Source organism: Microplitis mediator, chromosome 6 (assembly GCF_029852145.1).
Source record: "Microplitis mediator isolate UGA2020A chromosome 6, iyMicMedi2.1, whole genome shotgun sequence".
Classification (NCBI taxonomy): domain Eukaryota; kingdom Metazoa; phylum Arthropoda; class Insecta; order Hymenoptera; family Braconidae; genus Microplitis; species Microplitis mediator.
In genome coordinates, this window is record NC_079974.1 from 20,303,829 (window position 1) to 20,319,534 (window position 15,706).

At 29.5% G+C, this 15,706-nt stretch overlaps 2 protein-coding genes across 4 annotated transcripts; one reads left to right on the forward strand and one right to left on the reverse strand.

Moving 5' to 3' along the window:
- Window positions 1–1,466: 1,466 nt before the first annotated feature.
- LOC130670285 (uncharacterized) lies at window positions 1,467–15,661 on the reverse strand. Of its 3 annotated transcripts, XM_057473614.1 has the most exons (8): window positions 15,214–15,661; window positions 5,350–5,848; window positions 4,490–4,634; window positions 4,197–4,334; window positions 3,881–4,113; window positions 3,577–3,797; window positions 1,976–2,437; window positions 1,467–1,893 (listed from the first exon to the last, which is right to left on the reverse strand). In XM_057473614.1, exons 2-8 carry the CDS (start codon window positions 5,791–5,793, stop codon window positions 1,536–1,538), a joined length of 2,001 nt encoding a protein of 666 aa, XP_057329597.1. In that variant the 5' UTR covers window positions 5,794–5,848; window positions 15,214–15,661; the 3' UTR covers window positions 1,467–1,535. The 3 variants fall into 3 exon arrangements, with proteins under 3 accessions (XP_057329597.1, XP_057329596.1, XP_057329595.1); XM_057473613.1 differs by lacking the exon at window positions 15,214–15,661 and having other exon boundaries at window positions 1,976–2,459; window positions 3,689–3,797; window positions 5,350–5,924; XM_057473612.1 differs by lacking the exon at window positions 15,214–15,661 and having other exon boundaries at window positions 5,350–5,924.
- On the forward strand, window positions 9,722–13,953 carry LOC130670284 (RNA-binding protein 28). The gene is made up of 8 exons (XM_057473611.1): window positions 9,722–9,952; window positions 10,115–10,209; window positions 10,287–10,435; window positions 11,420–11,588; window positions 11,672–11,961; window positions 12,034–13,257; window positions 13,331–13,702; window positions 13,779–13,953. The coding sequence occupies exons 2-8, from the start codon at window positions 10,194–10,196 to the stop codon at window positions 13,896–13,898; spliced, it is 2,340 nt and encodes a 779-aa protein (XP_057329594.1). The 5' UTR covers window positions 9,722–9,952; window positions 10,115–10,193; the 3' UTR covers window positions 13,899–13,953.
- Window positions 15,662–15,706: the final 45 nt, after the last annotated feature.

Sequence of the window (15,706 nt, forward strand, 5' to 3'; positions counted from 1 at the left end):
GTCGAAACATCGATAGTCGATAGAAAATAATTAACTATCGATATCCCCTACTTTTATGCAACTCGTTTGTACTTAATTTGAAAATTAATAAAATGTATAAGAAGAATCTTGTATATAATTAAATTATTTTTATTAATGAAGAATCAAACACATTTCAATATTGATTTATTCGATACAAGAACTTCCACTCTGCATTCTGCAGAGGAAACTGCACCTTAGATATTAATTCAAAAATAAAATTATAAACTGCAGAATCATCATCTAGAATAAAAAGTGTTCGTATAATCTTTTTTGAATATTATTGATTAAAATTATCATATTGCAATCTGCATACATCTAAATTATTATTATTATTTTTTTTTTTTTCAATAAATAAATCACTTTAACAGAAATGGGTAAAAAAAATGCTTGCTAAACAATTATATTTAGTGTGGCCATCAGGGTCCTTAGTTCATCGACGACCCAGATAACAAAATGACGTCTTGATGAGTTCTGAATGAATTCCTATGAATGATTTGGACATCTCATCAACATCTCAAAGAAGCCTTTGAGAACCCAGACAGCATTAAAGTCAGAATGACTGCTTTACGACGTATTTTTGAAGGAGTCTTCAAGAAGTCTTATAATGACTTCTTAAAGGTGTCATTTTTAAGAACTCTAAATTAAGAGTTCTTGAAGACTTCATAAATAAGACGTCAGTTTTGTGACGTCTAAATGTATTCTTTTTTTAACTTTTTTGAAATCAAAATGAAGTCAAAATTAGGAACTCCTTAAGACGTCATGGTAAGTTCATTCTGAAGTCTTATTTGCGGAGTCAGAAAAAAGAACTCTTTGAGAACTTTTAAAGATGTCTTACTGAGTTTGCTAGGTGGCGCATTCGACATCTTGAGAACTTCTTAAAGACTTCTTTAACGTGTTTTTAAGACGTCCAAATCATAAATAGGAACTCATTCAGAACTCATCAAGACGTCATTTTGCTATCTGGGAAGTTCTCAAGATGTCGAATGAGCCACCTAGCGAACTCAGTAAGACGTCTTTAAAAAGAGTTCTTTTTTCAGACTTTTTTCAGACGCAAATAAGACTTTAGTATGAATTTACCATGACGTCTTCTAATTTTGACTTCATAAAGAAGTTTGAAAAAGAATACATTTAGACGCCACAAAACTGACGTCTTATTTATGGAGTCTTTAAGAGCTCTTAATTAATAGTTCTTAAAGATGACACTTTTAAGAAGTCATTATAAGACTTCTTGAGGACACCTTCCAATAGACGTCATAAAGCAGTCATTCCGACTTGAATGCTGTCTGGGTATTAATTTTACTGTACCCTAATAGACATCATGATATAAGGGTTCACAAAGTACTGTAAATATTAAATAAAAAATATTTTTGATTCAGCGTTTGGAATTTAGAGTCAATAGTGAATTGAATGAAATTTTTTATTTTACTATTAAATAACATGTTTTTTTTTCTTTTTATAAATTTATTAAGAGTTAATTTCAAATATCCTTTGTTATGTATAATATTTTTTAAAATTCAATTGTATGTTTCATAAAATTTTAATGCATTATTAAGATAATGATTAAAAGCACTCTTGTGATACTGAGTGTCGGATTTATCTATAACTCTGATATGCAGAGTACAATTAACTGTGAATATTTTCAAGCTAATAAAACCTCCATTATTATTACTATTTCTATGAATAAGACCAATACCATCTAAAGGCCTGACTGATGATGTAACCGGTTGAATATCAAACAAAGGAATTGTTGTTTGACCGGCATCTTTCCAAATATCTGTTTCACGAAATTCAATATATTGATTACTTTCCGTATTTGGATAATTATCAAAGGACTTTGTGGGGTCATCTGGCATCGTCAGTTTTATCTCTGCTCTATAAAAATTTAATCATTCAAATAAGTTACGTTTTTAAATTTAAGTTTAAAAAAAATTGTTGATATGCTCATTATTAATACCTATCTCGGTTGTACCAAATCGGCGGATTGGGCATATTTTGAGTCGTTACCCACATTGATGGAAACGAATCTAAATCAAGTTTTCCAGCCTCATATATATAGTGTGAAATAAAAACTTCAATTTGAATTGGACTGGTATTAACTTCACCAGGCCATTGTGGGAATGAATGATTTAACCTGACTCCAGTGACAAGAGTTTCTAACGGTCCTATTATGTCATCAATAAATAATATGTTTTGTTTTGAACCGATGAACGAATAATCTATGCCTTCTTCCATAAGTAATGGACCACTTTGATCTAATTTATAAAACGCATTTTCACTATCAACGTATTTGAAATTTTCAAGTTCTACCCATTCAGTGGTTGTGCTATTAATTTCACCGTCTTTTATAAGCTGTCCTTGTTGTATTTGAATATGAATCATTCTATTTTTCAAAACAAACCTGACGCCTGTCACTACCCTGAAATTAAAAAAATAAAAATCTGAAAACCGGTTGACCCTGCAGGTCAACTCCGAAACTTCCCGCTGTTTTTGAGCTCAAGGAGCTTAAAAACATTATTATTAATACATGTTCGAGCTCTTTGAGCTCGAAAAAATTGCATTTCGTATTAATCTCCGAGAATGAGAGAAATTGAAAATAATCAACAAGAATAGGTTTTTAAAGTTTTGCTCACGATTAATGCTTGATAAAGTTAATGTTTTTGGACAGAAATGAACAGAAATGATTTAGATGGAGAGTTACATGAGATTTGAATCAAACCAGAGCGTTAATATATAAAACATCCGGAAAAAAATGTAAAATCAGTGATTTTTCAAAATTTTTGTTGGTGATATTATTTAAACTAAAAAACCAATTACAATAAATTATCCCTGTTGGTTTTGAATCACCCTGGAAACACGGTGGATCCAGGGTGGTTACACGGTGGGTTTGTGCCATTTTATCACCGTGTATACACCGTGTAACCATCTGGATCCATCGTGTTTCCACTCCCAGGGTGTTTCCAGGGTGATTCAAAACCGCCAGGGATGTAGCGATCATCAAAGACTATGAAGACAAAGGGCCGGTATAAGTTTAGGAAAGTTATTTGAATCAATCAGTTTTGTGATTTTTGGGAAAAATCGCTTTCTTGAAATTCTTTCGATAACGAATATATCTTGGAACAATTAATCCGATTTTGATAGCTAGTTAAATTTTGGACTCATCGATCAAACAGTCTTCATAATATTAGACAACAAAAAAAATTACTTTTTTTTCGTATTTCTTAAATATCTCAGAATCTATTTCATTAAATTATCCCGAATTTGTACAGAGTCTAAGTTCAAAATAACTCTTTCAAATGCTGCAAGAAACACTTAGATCGGTGAATTTATTAAAAAGATATGAGAGGTTTACGAACACACACATGACAGACGCGTACATTTCTCTAAAAATGTCAGAATATCTTCCGAAGACTTCCAAACGTCGACACCTAATAAACTCGATTTTTGAAAATTTTAAATTTTCTTAGCGAGAAGTTGAAAAAAAAATGAAAACGAAAATTGGTGATGTAAAAAAAAATGTTTTTGATTAGCTTAAAAAAGTGATTGAAGTTTAAATACATGTTTTTTGAAATATCGGAAAATTGAGGTCTTAAGCTTAATGCGCGAAGAGAAGTTGAATTTACGCGTTCTTCTACACATTGACATAGACAATTAGAACAACGGTAAAGACCACTCATTGAATGGTCGACCCTTATTTCTTTTCCTTGACATTTTTCTCGCGGTGCATATTGTCCGTTTGCGCTGTCAATCCACTGATAGCGTCTTGGGAATTCACTTGGCTGGAAAAAATTTTTGAACTGGTACTTATCTATGTTTAAACCGTTAATTTTTAAATACTCGATAAATTACATAACATAATTACAAATTCGCAAAGTGTTGATGATCCAACCCATGAACAATCGCGCATTATACCACGACAATATCTTTTCGGACAATAAGTATTTAGTTTCGATAAAGATTTCCAAGAATAACACCGGAAAATTTTATTAGAATTAATTTCTTTGCAACTTATTGAGCATGTTTCAGATGGTAATACTTGAATTTCATTAACAAAAATTTTTTGAAAAAGATGACTGAACTCAACAAATGTTTCATCTGAAAAACATAAGTATCAAAATAAAGTCAAAAGAATAAAATTTGTAAATATATTTTTTTTTTCTGACTAAATAATTAAATACTTCGAATATGTTTTGGTGGATCACATTGATAAATTTCTCTCGAAGCATTTCTCATTGCCGATTGTACTAAACTTAAATATTGTATATTTCTTCGAGCAAATGCAATTGCTACTTTTTCAGTTTCTGATTTGAATGGCGCTATAAATAAAGACAAGAATAAAATTTTTTCCATCGGCAAAATTTAAAGTCGTAGAAATTTTGTCCTAACGACTAGTTAAAAATTGTTGAAAACATATTAAAAATTTTTATTTGAACTAAAATAAGAGCTTAAATTGATTGAATGTTATACTTACACTCATGTTTATGAGATAAGAAAATATAGGAATAAGCCATTGCAACATACGCCATAATTTCTATGTGAAAAAGAATATCGTATATTTCATTTAATTGTTGAAAAAATGAATTTTCAAGACCACACAAGTCTCTGGGATGACTTGCCTGAAAATAAAACATTACAAAATTATTATTATAAAATAAATGCATACATCATATATGCAGATTTGCCCGGATATATTTTTTTCGTATGGGTAATATTTATGATCCTGAAGTTAGCAGACATTTAAAAATTTTTGAATTTTCGTATTTCAACAAATCAATTGCGAAAAAATAAAATAAAAATATGCACATGTAGAAAATTTTAAAAACTACAGGTGCAATTTTTTCAAATATTTTTTTTTTTATGTTTTATCGTCTAAAAATAATCCAAAAATTATTAGACGTCTGCTAACTTCAGTATCATTAATATTTTCGATGCACTGTAAAAAAAAAAAGTCTATTATTTGACCCAGTCTAGTATATATATTTATAAAGATTATGAATGATGACGTATAGTGATTGAGTTATTTAAACTATCAAAACTTTTTCTGAAATTTTCCAACTTTGTATAGCGAGAAAAAGTAATTATTTATGATACTGAAGTTAGCCGACGTCTAATAATCTTTGGATTTTTTTAAAAATGATAAATTATAAAAAAATTTTTTTTTTTAAATTGCAACTATTTTAAATTTTCTACATATGCATATTTTTAGTTTATTTTTTTTGTAATTTATTTGCAGAAAAAAAAAATCCGAAATTTGTTAATTGTCTTCTAACTTCAGTGTCATAATTATTTTCTTGATGTGTCGTTTGAAAATAAGAATTTAACAAAACTTACTTTTCTCTGTTCAACCATAAGCTCAAAAAGACCCAAGCGCATTGTATCAGATGCTGATGGTACCATAATGTGATATATTTTATCTAGAATATCTTGAGTTCCACCAGCTCCGTGAGAAGTGAGAACTTGTAAAAAATCATCTATCGTACTTTCATGATAAGGACTTTTTGCACCACCTATCAACTTCGGTATTTCATAAAGCTTATAATGTTTGTGCAATGCATCGATTCGTTCAATATATCCAAAAAGTTCAGTTAATGATTCTTCAAGTTGTCCTTTTTGAGGAAAGTTACGTTGAAATTCTATTAATGTTTTAGCATATTCATACGACGGTAATTCTAATGAATCTTGAGATGAGTCTCTCATTTTGTTCGAAACAATTTTTATTTTAGTTTTAAAATCACTTTCAAGAAATTTATTCGAAGACAATAATTCTTTGGTCATTTTATTTAAATTACGTGTGAAATTTATTAAATCAGAATCACTTTTACCAGGTAAACTATAAATAAGAATAATATTATTGATAACCAAAAGTATTGATAAAAAAACTACTAATACTTTAGACATGCTGCCTTGAATCGCTACAAATCAACATATGACCAATCGGTCAGCATATCTAGCTAATGTGGAAATTAAAAGTTATTGCATCGTTTAAAAGCAATAAAGTATGAAAAAAAAATATTTTCATTAAATTTATAACAACACTATTTTTTTAACTATCGATTATAGGAGAAACATTGATTTACTCGTTCAAAATCTTTTGAAAAATGTGCAGCATTCTTAATTAAAGGTATTATCGATGATCTTGAAGTTAGCAGACATTTAAAAATTTTTGAATTTTTGTTTTTCAACAAATCAATTGCAAAAAAATAAAATAAAAATATGCACATGTAGAAAATTTAAAAAACTACAGGTGCAATTTTTTCAAATATTTTTTTTTTGGTTTATCGTCTAAAAAAATTATTAGACGTCTGCTAACTTCAGATCATTATTATCGAGCTTAAAGAAAGTTTTACTTTTATATATTGCTAGAAAAAATTGAAGAAATCTAAATTAATGCATTTACCGACAATCAAAAAAGATTGTTTAGATGGAAAGTTGATTGTATTCCAAATCTGCATTTAAATTTACTGAAGTCAACAATTTTTTATTATTTTTTTTGAGTCACGTGCAAGTGAATTATTAATTTACAGTGTCGCGTATAAAAAAATCGGTCTGTCAGTTGACCCTGCGGGCCAGCCCCAAAACTTCCCGCTGTTTTCGAGCTCGCTGAGCTCGAAAACATTATTGTGAATATATTTTCGAGCTCTTCGAGCTCGCAAATACTTTTGTATGCCATTGTTTTGTAAAAAACCATTTTTTAGCATTTCTTTCTTCCACGATATCTCGCGAACGAATCAACCGATTTTGATGGTTGAGGTGGCAATCGACGCGTTTTATCAAGTTCTAAAGCTGGTCGAATTTTGAAATTGATTTACTCAGCCGTTTTTGAGAAATTTCAAAAAAACCAAGGAAAAAATTTTTTTTGAATTCTTTCGTCAACGGTTTCTCTTGAACGAATGAACCGATTTTGATGGTTGAGGTGGCATTCGACGCGGCTTATAGAGTTTTAGAGCTGATTAGATTTTGGAATCAATCCATCGAGCAAATTGGAAGTTATCCAAATAAAACATTTTTGAAAAAATTTTATTTTTGAAATATCTCTGAACGCACCCTACCGATTAAGTTCAAATTTCTACGGCCTCAAGACATTAACAAGCCGCGTCGAATGACACCTCAACGATCAAAATCGGTTCATCCGTTCAAGAGTTATGAATATTTACATACATACATACGTACGTACGTACGTACGTACATACGTACGTACGTACGTACGTACGTACACACATACATACACTCGGACATCATCGTGAAATTAGTCAGGATAGCTTCCTAGGACCTCGAAACGTCGACATCTGATGGAAATTCGATTTTCGTAAATCGGACCGAAACCAATAACTTCCCGAAATTTTGAAAATTTACAATTTTCTTAGCGGGAAGTTAAAAACACGCCTCGTTAATAGAAACTGCATCTTTGCTCTTTTTCACACCCAATAAAAAATCAGAGTATTTTTTTGTTGCACTTGTACAGTACATCAGAATAGCAAAACAATTTTCGTTAGTACAAATTAGAAAAAAAAAATCTGTATATTGGTTGACCCTGCGGGCTAGCTTCAAAACTTCCCGCTGTTTTTCCCTGTGGAAAAGGTCTTATAAAATCTCATAAAAAAAATTGGCTATGAGAAAACGATCAGTATTTGTCCACGGAAAATCTCAAAAATTCTGATACAATTATTTTCTCATAGATGGTGCATCAAAAAAATTTTTTTCTTAAAATTCTCAAATAAATTATCAGAATCTATAAGAAACAGAAGCTGTAATATTGTGATTATAAGTATTTATAAGTTTTCGAAAAATGTAAAGTTTACAATTGAGTAGATTTCGGAAATGAATAAGATTGTATGAGACGATTTCTGAAGTAATCATACAAGATTTGATACTGATTAATCAATGTGAGTACAGTTATTTTCCATATAGTAACGAAAAAATTTATGAGATTGATTAAGTTATAGTTTCTTTAGTATTGATTAAGGTTTGTATGCTAAATTATTGAATTCTATAGCATGAATTCAAAAAGTTTCTATTATGTATACTCAAGAATATTTGTATGAGTATTTACGCAGAAAATCTTTAGCAATCTATTCACGAAAAATCTATGAAACTGAGTCTGATTATTTGTTCATCAAAAATTACTCAAGTAAACATTAATATTAAATATTAAAGTCATGATGTATTACGGGATATACCGTAGTACAACCCAAACAGGTACTTGTTGGTCTGTCAAATGACAGAAAAGTACTCGAATAAAATCGTATTGAAATTTGGAATATAACACTTCTGAAATAAATGTCTCACCAGGGACACTACAAATCGTAGGCGCGATCTCGTGGCGAGCACCGAACTACTCCCGCTGCTGCTGCCTAGCACCGGTGACTTTCCCCTTCTCCATATCGATCTTTTCTCCCGAGAAATTTTTTCTCTTGGCTTAAGCAACTTTTGTTATTTTGGTCGGAGAATACAAAAAAACTTGCGTGAAAAGAATAGTACTTGTTCCGAGAAATTTTATTTTGTTTAACCAAAAAAATGCCACATTGCTACAAAAAAATAATGTATCTTGCACCAAAAAAAAAAAAAGAATGGGGCAAGATACATTACTGGGTTTGTAAAAAATCACATAACAACTTACATTTTCACTCATCTCCGAACAGTTAAAATATTTAAAGTACAAGAAATAGTGATAATATTAGTATTTTTGGTGTAAATTCTTATAAAAAAAAAATGAAGTTAAGCAATTATTTTTGAATGAATCTGATAAAATTAATATTTTATGTGAATGGAAATTATTTATAAAATCTCATAAGTACTCCATAATATTTTATAAGTAATAGCCTTCTAACTAAAACTTACAAAAACTCATAAATCACATAGCTTTTAAATTAAAATTAAATCTTTTAAGTTTTTACAAGTTAATTCGATTATAGATTTTCTTACTAATTCTCATAAAATTTTTATGAGAAAAACGTCTGCATTTGTCCATGTGATTCCTGATTCAGTCTCATAAAATTTCGAAGAAATATATGTTAAATATTTTCTCATAAAATATGACAAATATTTTATGATATTCAATAAGATATTATCTCCTAGGATAACTCTTACTAAAACTTATAAATTCTGAAAATTTCGTATAAAAAAATAATCTTATTGAGATTTTGTAAGTATTATAACATCGGAATTCGCCTGATCAATTCTTATTGAAAATAGATTAGAATAAACTGTAACAATCTTATAGAAGTGAAAGTACTTATTCAATCTCATAATCGTTGGCGGGATTCAAGTCACAAAATCTCATAAATTAAAAAATCTTACTCATTCTTTTAAAAATCTAGTACGGAAATCATGATAGGAAAACATCAAAAGCTTTGACTCATAGATTCTCATAAAAATTCATATGAGAATTTTTTTAAATCTCATAGATATTTTCGAAGCTCATAGATTCTCATAAAAAATATTCAATATTTTATCAGAATTTATGAGAGCTTTTCCACAGGGTTGAGCTCCTTAAGCTAAAAAGCATTTATATTAATTTCAAAATTTTTTAAATGCGCATTTAAAAAAAATTTTACTTTATTAATTACAATTTTAAATTTATCTGATGTCTGCTACATTTACTCTTATGTAAAATTTTTAAAAATTTTGAACAGTACTTCTAATACCGACAGTCCTAGCTTAATAATTTGTAAATTACTGCGCCAAGATTGAATGTGTGGTAGGGGAAATTGAGAATTGAACACGTGTTTTTTCAATCTCTGTCTAGGTTACCTCGGATAAAATAATGTAATTGAATATTTGTGATTTTCACGAGTTTCTACTACATATCAAATAATTTTATATGTAAATCAAAAAGTACTTTTTTAAATCAATTAATTTTGTTTTTGTATATTTTTTTACATTAATGTACAGTGGATACTTTTAGTTTTATCGATTGATTACCACCATAATTAAGGTATTTTCCATCATATATATTAGGTTTTTAAACTTAAGAATATAGATAATTTGTGAACTGAATTTAATTTGTATAAAAATGTTTTTTTTCTTATTTCTCTAAGTGATCAAATTTTTAAATTCAAGTAAAGAAATAAAATTTCAAAAAATTAAATTTTTCTAGGTTATTTTTGTAAATTACATCAAGCTGCAGATCTTAGTATCTTTAGTTGGGATTCGCAGATACTAAAATCATTTGAATCATGAAGAAAGTGGACGGTAATTTAAATAATTTTATAAGCAATAATTCTATGATCAAATGTTATTCCTGTTTTTATTTTTTTAAATTATTTTAGGGCCGAGGAAAGATCGTAAACAATTATCATGGACTTATCGAAATAAAAAGAAACAAGGAAAAATTGTTAAAGCAAAACCAAATGACAATGATAATGTTCAAGTACAAAATAAAAAAGCTCGGATAGTTGTAAGAAATTTATCATTCAAGGTAAATATCATTATTTATTTTTTATTTATTTATTACGCCAGTCGGCATTAGACATCATCTTAACATTAGTTCATTATAATATAATATAATATAATATACAACATATATATGAGATAATAGGGCTAGATTGTTATACAATATCGAATTTAACTGTGTGTGAAAGAAAATAGAGAAGATTGGTTGCTTGAAAGTTACAGTGTAAGCAGCTAGTATTTTAATAATCGTTTTCTAATGCAAGAACGAAAATTCTGGTATGACCTCTGGAAAAAGTTGACATCACTATGCAGAGAGTTGACTGGATTGCATATCCTATTCTTAGGTCCATTTATCACATAGTTTTTAGGATCCTGCATTGCCTGAGATTCAGCGTGTTTGGTATAAACTCAAAATCATTAATGATCTCCGGGAAATCTATTAACCCTGGCGGTTTTGAATCACCCTGGAAACACCCTGGAATCACGGTGGTTACACGGTGGATTTTTTTTTCATTTTATTACCGTGATTCCACGGTGGTTACTCGGTGTACCCACCCTGATTCCACGTACACCGCGTAATCACCGTGGATACATCGAGGAATCTCGGTGAATACACCGTGGAATCATGGTGAGTACACCGTGTAACCATCGTGGAAACACCGTGTAACCATCGTGGAAACACCGTGTAACCACCGTGTATACACGGTGGTAAAATGGCACAAACCCACCGTGTAACCACCCTGGATCCACCGTGATTCCATCGTGTTTCCACTCCCAGGGTGATTCAAAACCGCCAGGGAATCCATTGAATAGCTTGAAAAAGAAGGTCAGGTCAGCTATTTGCCGCCGATATTTCAAGTCATTTAGTCTGTATCCTTCGCACCTCGTCGACTGTCACAGTGTCATTTCTATGTTATATAAATATATTTATATATTATGGCTATTATCATTAGTGGAAATAATTATTGTTTGATAATATTGTAATTTTTTTCATGAATTTTTTTTACAGGCTACAGAGGAAGATATTAGAAGACTTTATGAACCTTTTGGACAAATAGAGCAGATAGAACTATTAAAAAGACCTGATGGTAAACTCGTAGGATGTGGTTTTGTTCAATTTAAAAGGCTAGAAGATGCTTCTAAGGCTATTTTTAAAACAAATAAGCAAGAATTTCTTGGTTTGTTATTATTTTTAAATATTTTTATTATTTGTAATTGATAAAATTAAGTATATTTAATAATCAAACTTTAATTATTTCAGGACGTCCTATAACTAGTACATGGGCCATTGCGAAATCTAAATTTATTGAGAAACTTCAACAAAATGGGCAAGATAGTGGGAAAGATGAGGATACTCCAAAAACTGTAGAAGAAAAAAATGCAGACAAAGATGAGGATTTTATTGAATTAAATGGTACTGGCAAAACTGAATCCAGTAATAAAAAACCCGTAAAAAATAAGAAAAAGCTCACACCAGAAGAAAGAAAAGAATTGAAATCGAAAAAGAGGAAAAAAAGATCGAGGATTATTTTGCGAAATATATCTTTTAAGGTATGACTTTTTTTTTAATTGTTAGTACTAATTATTTTATTTAAATTGTAACATAATGTTTATAATTTTTAGGCCACTGAAGACATTATTAAAGAAAGTTTTCAACAATATGGTTCTATTGAGGAAATCAATATGTTAAAAAAAGATGGAAAATTTACTGGTTGTGCTTTCATACAATTTGATCATGTTCAAAGTGCAAGAAAAGCTGTTTTACACGGTAATATGAAACCTATTTGTGACAGGCCTGTCGTTGTTGATTTGGCTGTAGCTAAATCAAAATTTCAAAAACAGTCTGAAAACATAACGATTAAAGAAGAACCAGTGGAAGTTAAAAAAGAAGTTGAAGAAATTGTTGAAAATAAAGATTCTGAAGGAGACAATGATTCTAATGAAGATATTTCAAAAGATAATGATACAGACGATGATGATGATGATGATGATGAAAACGATGTAGAAGAAGAAAAAGAGTCAGAGACAGATGATAGTGATGATGAATTTGACGTTGAAAATGAAGAAAAAGACGAAGATGATGATAAAAATATAATAAAGTTAGAAAATGACAAATCACAAAAACGACCTCATGTAATTTCTCATGATGTAACTGAAGGTAAAACCGTGTTTCTAAAAAATGTTCCTTTTTCAGTAAAAAATAAAGAGTTGAGAGAATGTATGGAACAGTTTGGTCCAGTATATTATGCGCTAGTTTGTATCGACCCTGTAATGGAACATTCTAAAGGCACAGCATTTGTTAAATTTGTAAATGTTGAAGATGCTGAAAAATGTTTGTCAGCAGGGACAGAATTGCGTATACAAAATCAAGTACTTGATCCCCATCCAGCTTTAGATCGAAACGAAGTTACTAATGGAAAATCTTTGAAATCTCAAAGAATAAAAGACTCTAGAAATTTATATTTAGTAAAAGAAGGAGTTGTTATGGCTGGTAGTCCAGCAGCAGAAGGTGTTTCTGCAGCAGATATGAAAAAACGTTTAGAATTAGAACAATGGAAATCTCAAATGCTTCGTAATTTGGCTATGTTTGTTTCAAGAGTAAGATTAGTTGTACACAATTTACCACCGAATCTTGATGATTCAACTCTTAGAACAATATTTAAAAGTCATGCTGGGCCAAAAGCATTTATAACCGAAGCAAGAATAATGCGTGATCTTAAAAATACTGACTCAAAGGGAGTTGGGATTTCAAAAGGATTTGCATTTGTTGCTTTCACAAAACATGAAGATGCTTTGAAAGCACTTAGAAGTATTAATAATAATCCAAGTATATTTTCAGCATCAAGGGTAATGATATTTTATAGACTTTTGTACTAAAACAATATAATATATGTTAATATATTTTATGATTTTATTTCAGAGACCTATTGTAGCTTTTTCAATTGAAAATAAAATAATGGTGAATGCTAAACAACGTAGGATTGCTAAAAGTAGAGAGCACAATCCTTTGTGGAAAGCCAACCAGGAAGACAATGATAATAAATCTATTGAACGCCCGTTCAAACGGTTTAAAAAAGATCATGACAAAAAACCTGATGCTGACGAAGTTACGAAATTTTCTGGTACAAATAGTAAACCCGGAACATCTGTTAAATTACGAGCTAAATTTAAATTGAAAGAACAAGCTCTTCGTCATCGTGAACAAATTAAAAATGAGAACAAAAATAAAAAAATTAAAAGAAAAATTCAAGAGATAAAAACTAATCAAGCATTATCTCGGAAAGAAATTAAGGTAACAATTTAATTTAATGAAATATAAGTAGAGAATTTTGTTTTTTTAAACTATTAATTTGATAATATTTTTACAGCCGAAACTCGGGAAGAAAAAACCGACTATGGATGAGGCGAATTTCAATAAATTGGTGCACAGTTACAAAAATCAATTATCGTCGATACCACAAAGTAAATCTAAGTGGTACGATACTTGAATGAAAAAATAAATAAATTTTATATGTACACACGTGTGTATGTATGTACATATTTATTGATTTAATTATATATTTTAAAATAAATAATTACTCAAAAATTTTATTTATTAATAATACAATTATTTTGATTTTTGTATTTTTAATTGCCCACAACCTCATTAATTAAAGATTGCTTTTGACGATAACAAGGTAATAATTCGACGAGTGTTCTACTTTTCTACTGATAAGCTAACAATAATGTAGCTATAAGTCATTTTTATTTGCAAAAAGAAACAAAGGAAATCTATACGCATGATTTCGTTGTTTATGAAAACAGTAAATTATTGAAATATTTCTATAAAGCATGAGTTCAATAACAATTAAGGGTGTGCGAATAATTCATACGTTTCAAAATTATTCGTCAGTTTTTGAATTATTGTTTGTTGTTTCTAATTGTTCATAGAATATTCGAATTATTGGTAAATTATTGCTAATTTTTTTTAATTTATCAAAATTTAGTAAAAAAATTGCCTTTTGAAAATTCCAAAATGGATTATATAATTTGAATCAAATAAATTGAAAAGTCACAAATAGTTGGACAATCGATGAATAGTTTAAAATTTACCAATAATTTAAATTGTTTTACATTCAGATGACGGCAGTAGATTTGCATCAACTTGCACGCAAGTATTATCCAGTCAAGGCTTGCCAGAAACTTGTCGTTGTTTGCAGTTAATGTTTCACTGCAGAACTTGCTAAGCAATTATATTTAGAGTGTGGCTAGATTGGCCTATATAGAAAATAAAAGTAATGTAAAAATCATTATTTTAATTTTTCGTACTAAAGTACTTTAGTGCGACTTTGCGCTGTGCAATTCCCACTTGATACCTGTTTGAATTACGTTAATTGAAGTAATCATAATAATAATAGTTAATTAAATTAAAAATATGTCACTTTCAAGGAGTATCTAGTATCGATAAAATTCTATAGGAAATACAAGCATTTTAAAAACTATTATTTTAAATTTGCGTACTTGGAGTTCATTAGTGGGACTTTGCGTTGATGATCCTGAAGTTAGCAGACAATTTATAATTTTTGAATTTTTTTGTCTACTGATTAATTACAAAGAAAAAGAAAATTAAAAAATATGCACTTGTAGGAAATTAAAATATCTATAAGTGCAATTATTTGAAGTATTTTTTTTTTATTATTTATAGTTCTTAAAAAAATCCAAAAATTATTAGACGTCGGCCAAATTCATTATCATCTTTGCGTTGTGCATTTTTTTTTTTTTTCCTTCTTGGCTATCGTCCCGGAAGGGCCACGTGCTACTTACTGCTGTGTATACTTTGTTTTATTTTACTCGTAAAATTAATTATTCTTCTAACTTGCTTGTTACACTTCTTTTTCTTGCTTGATTCTTCCTGTTTTATCTTTCTGTTGCTAGTGGTTACTTGTTGTTATTTCCAATGTTTAGATGTTGTTTTTTTTTTTTTTTTTTTTTTTAAAACGTGTGAGAATGATGATTTAAGGGTATGAGTGGACCTGTGGATGATGAATGAAGTATGAATTTGTTAGTATGTGTTGGGTGTTATAAACACTAAGGACATTTTATATGTTAAATGAGGTACCTTTAATGAATTAATGTAGGAGAAGCGTTGCGCATTTATTTAAAATCATAAACATTGGGTGGTTTTTATTTTAATGTGCGCGTTTTCTGTGAGGTCGCGCTACTTTCTATTGAATGCTCCTGGCAACCCTGACATCAACATCATTTGTCATAGTAGATTTCTCTATAATTAGTAACTAACAAAAAAGAATTCTCTATT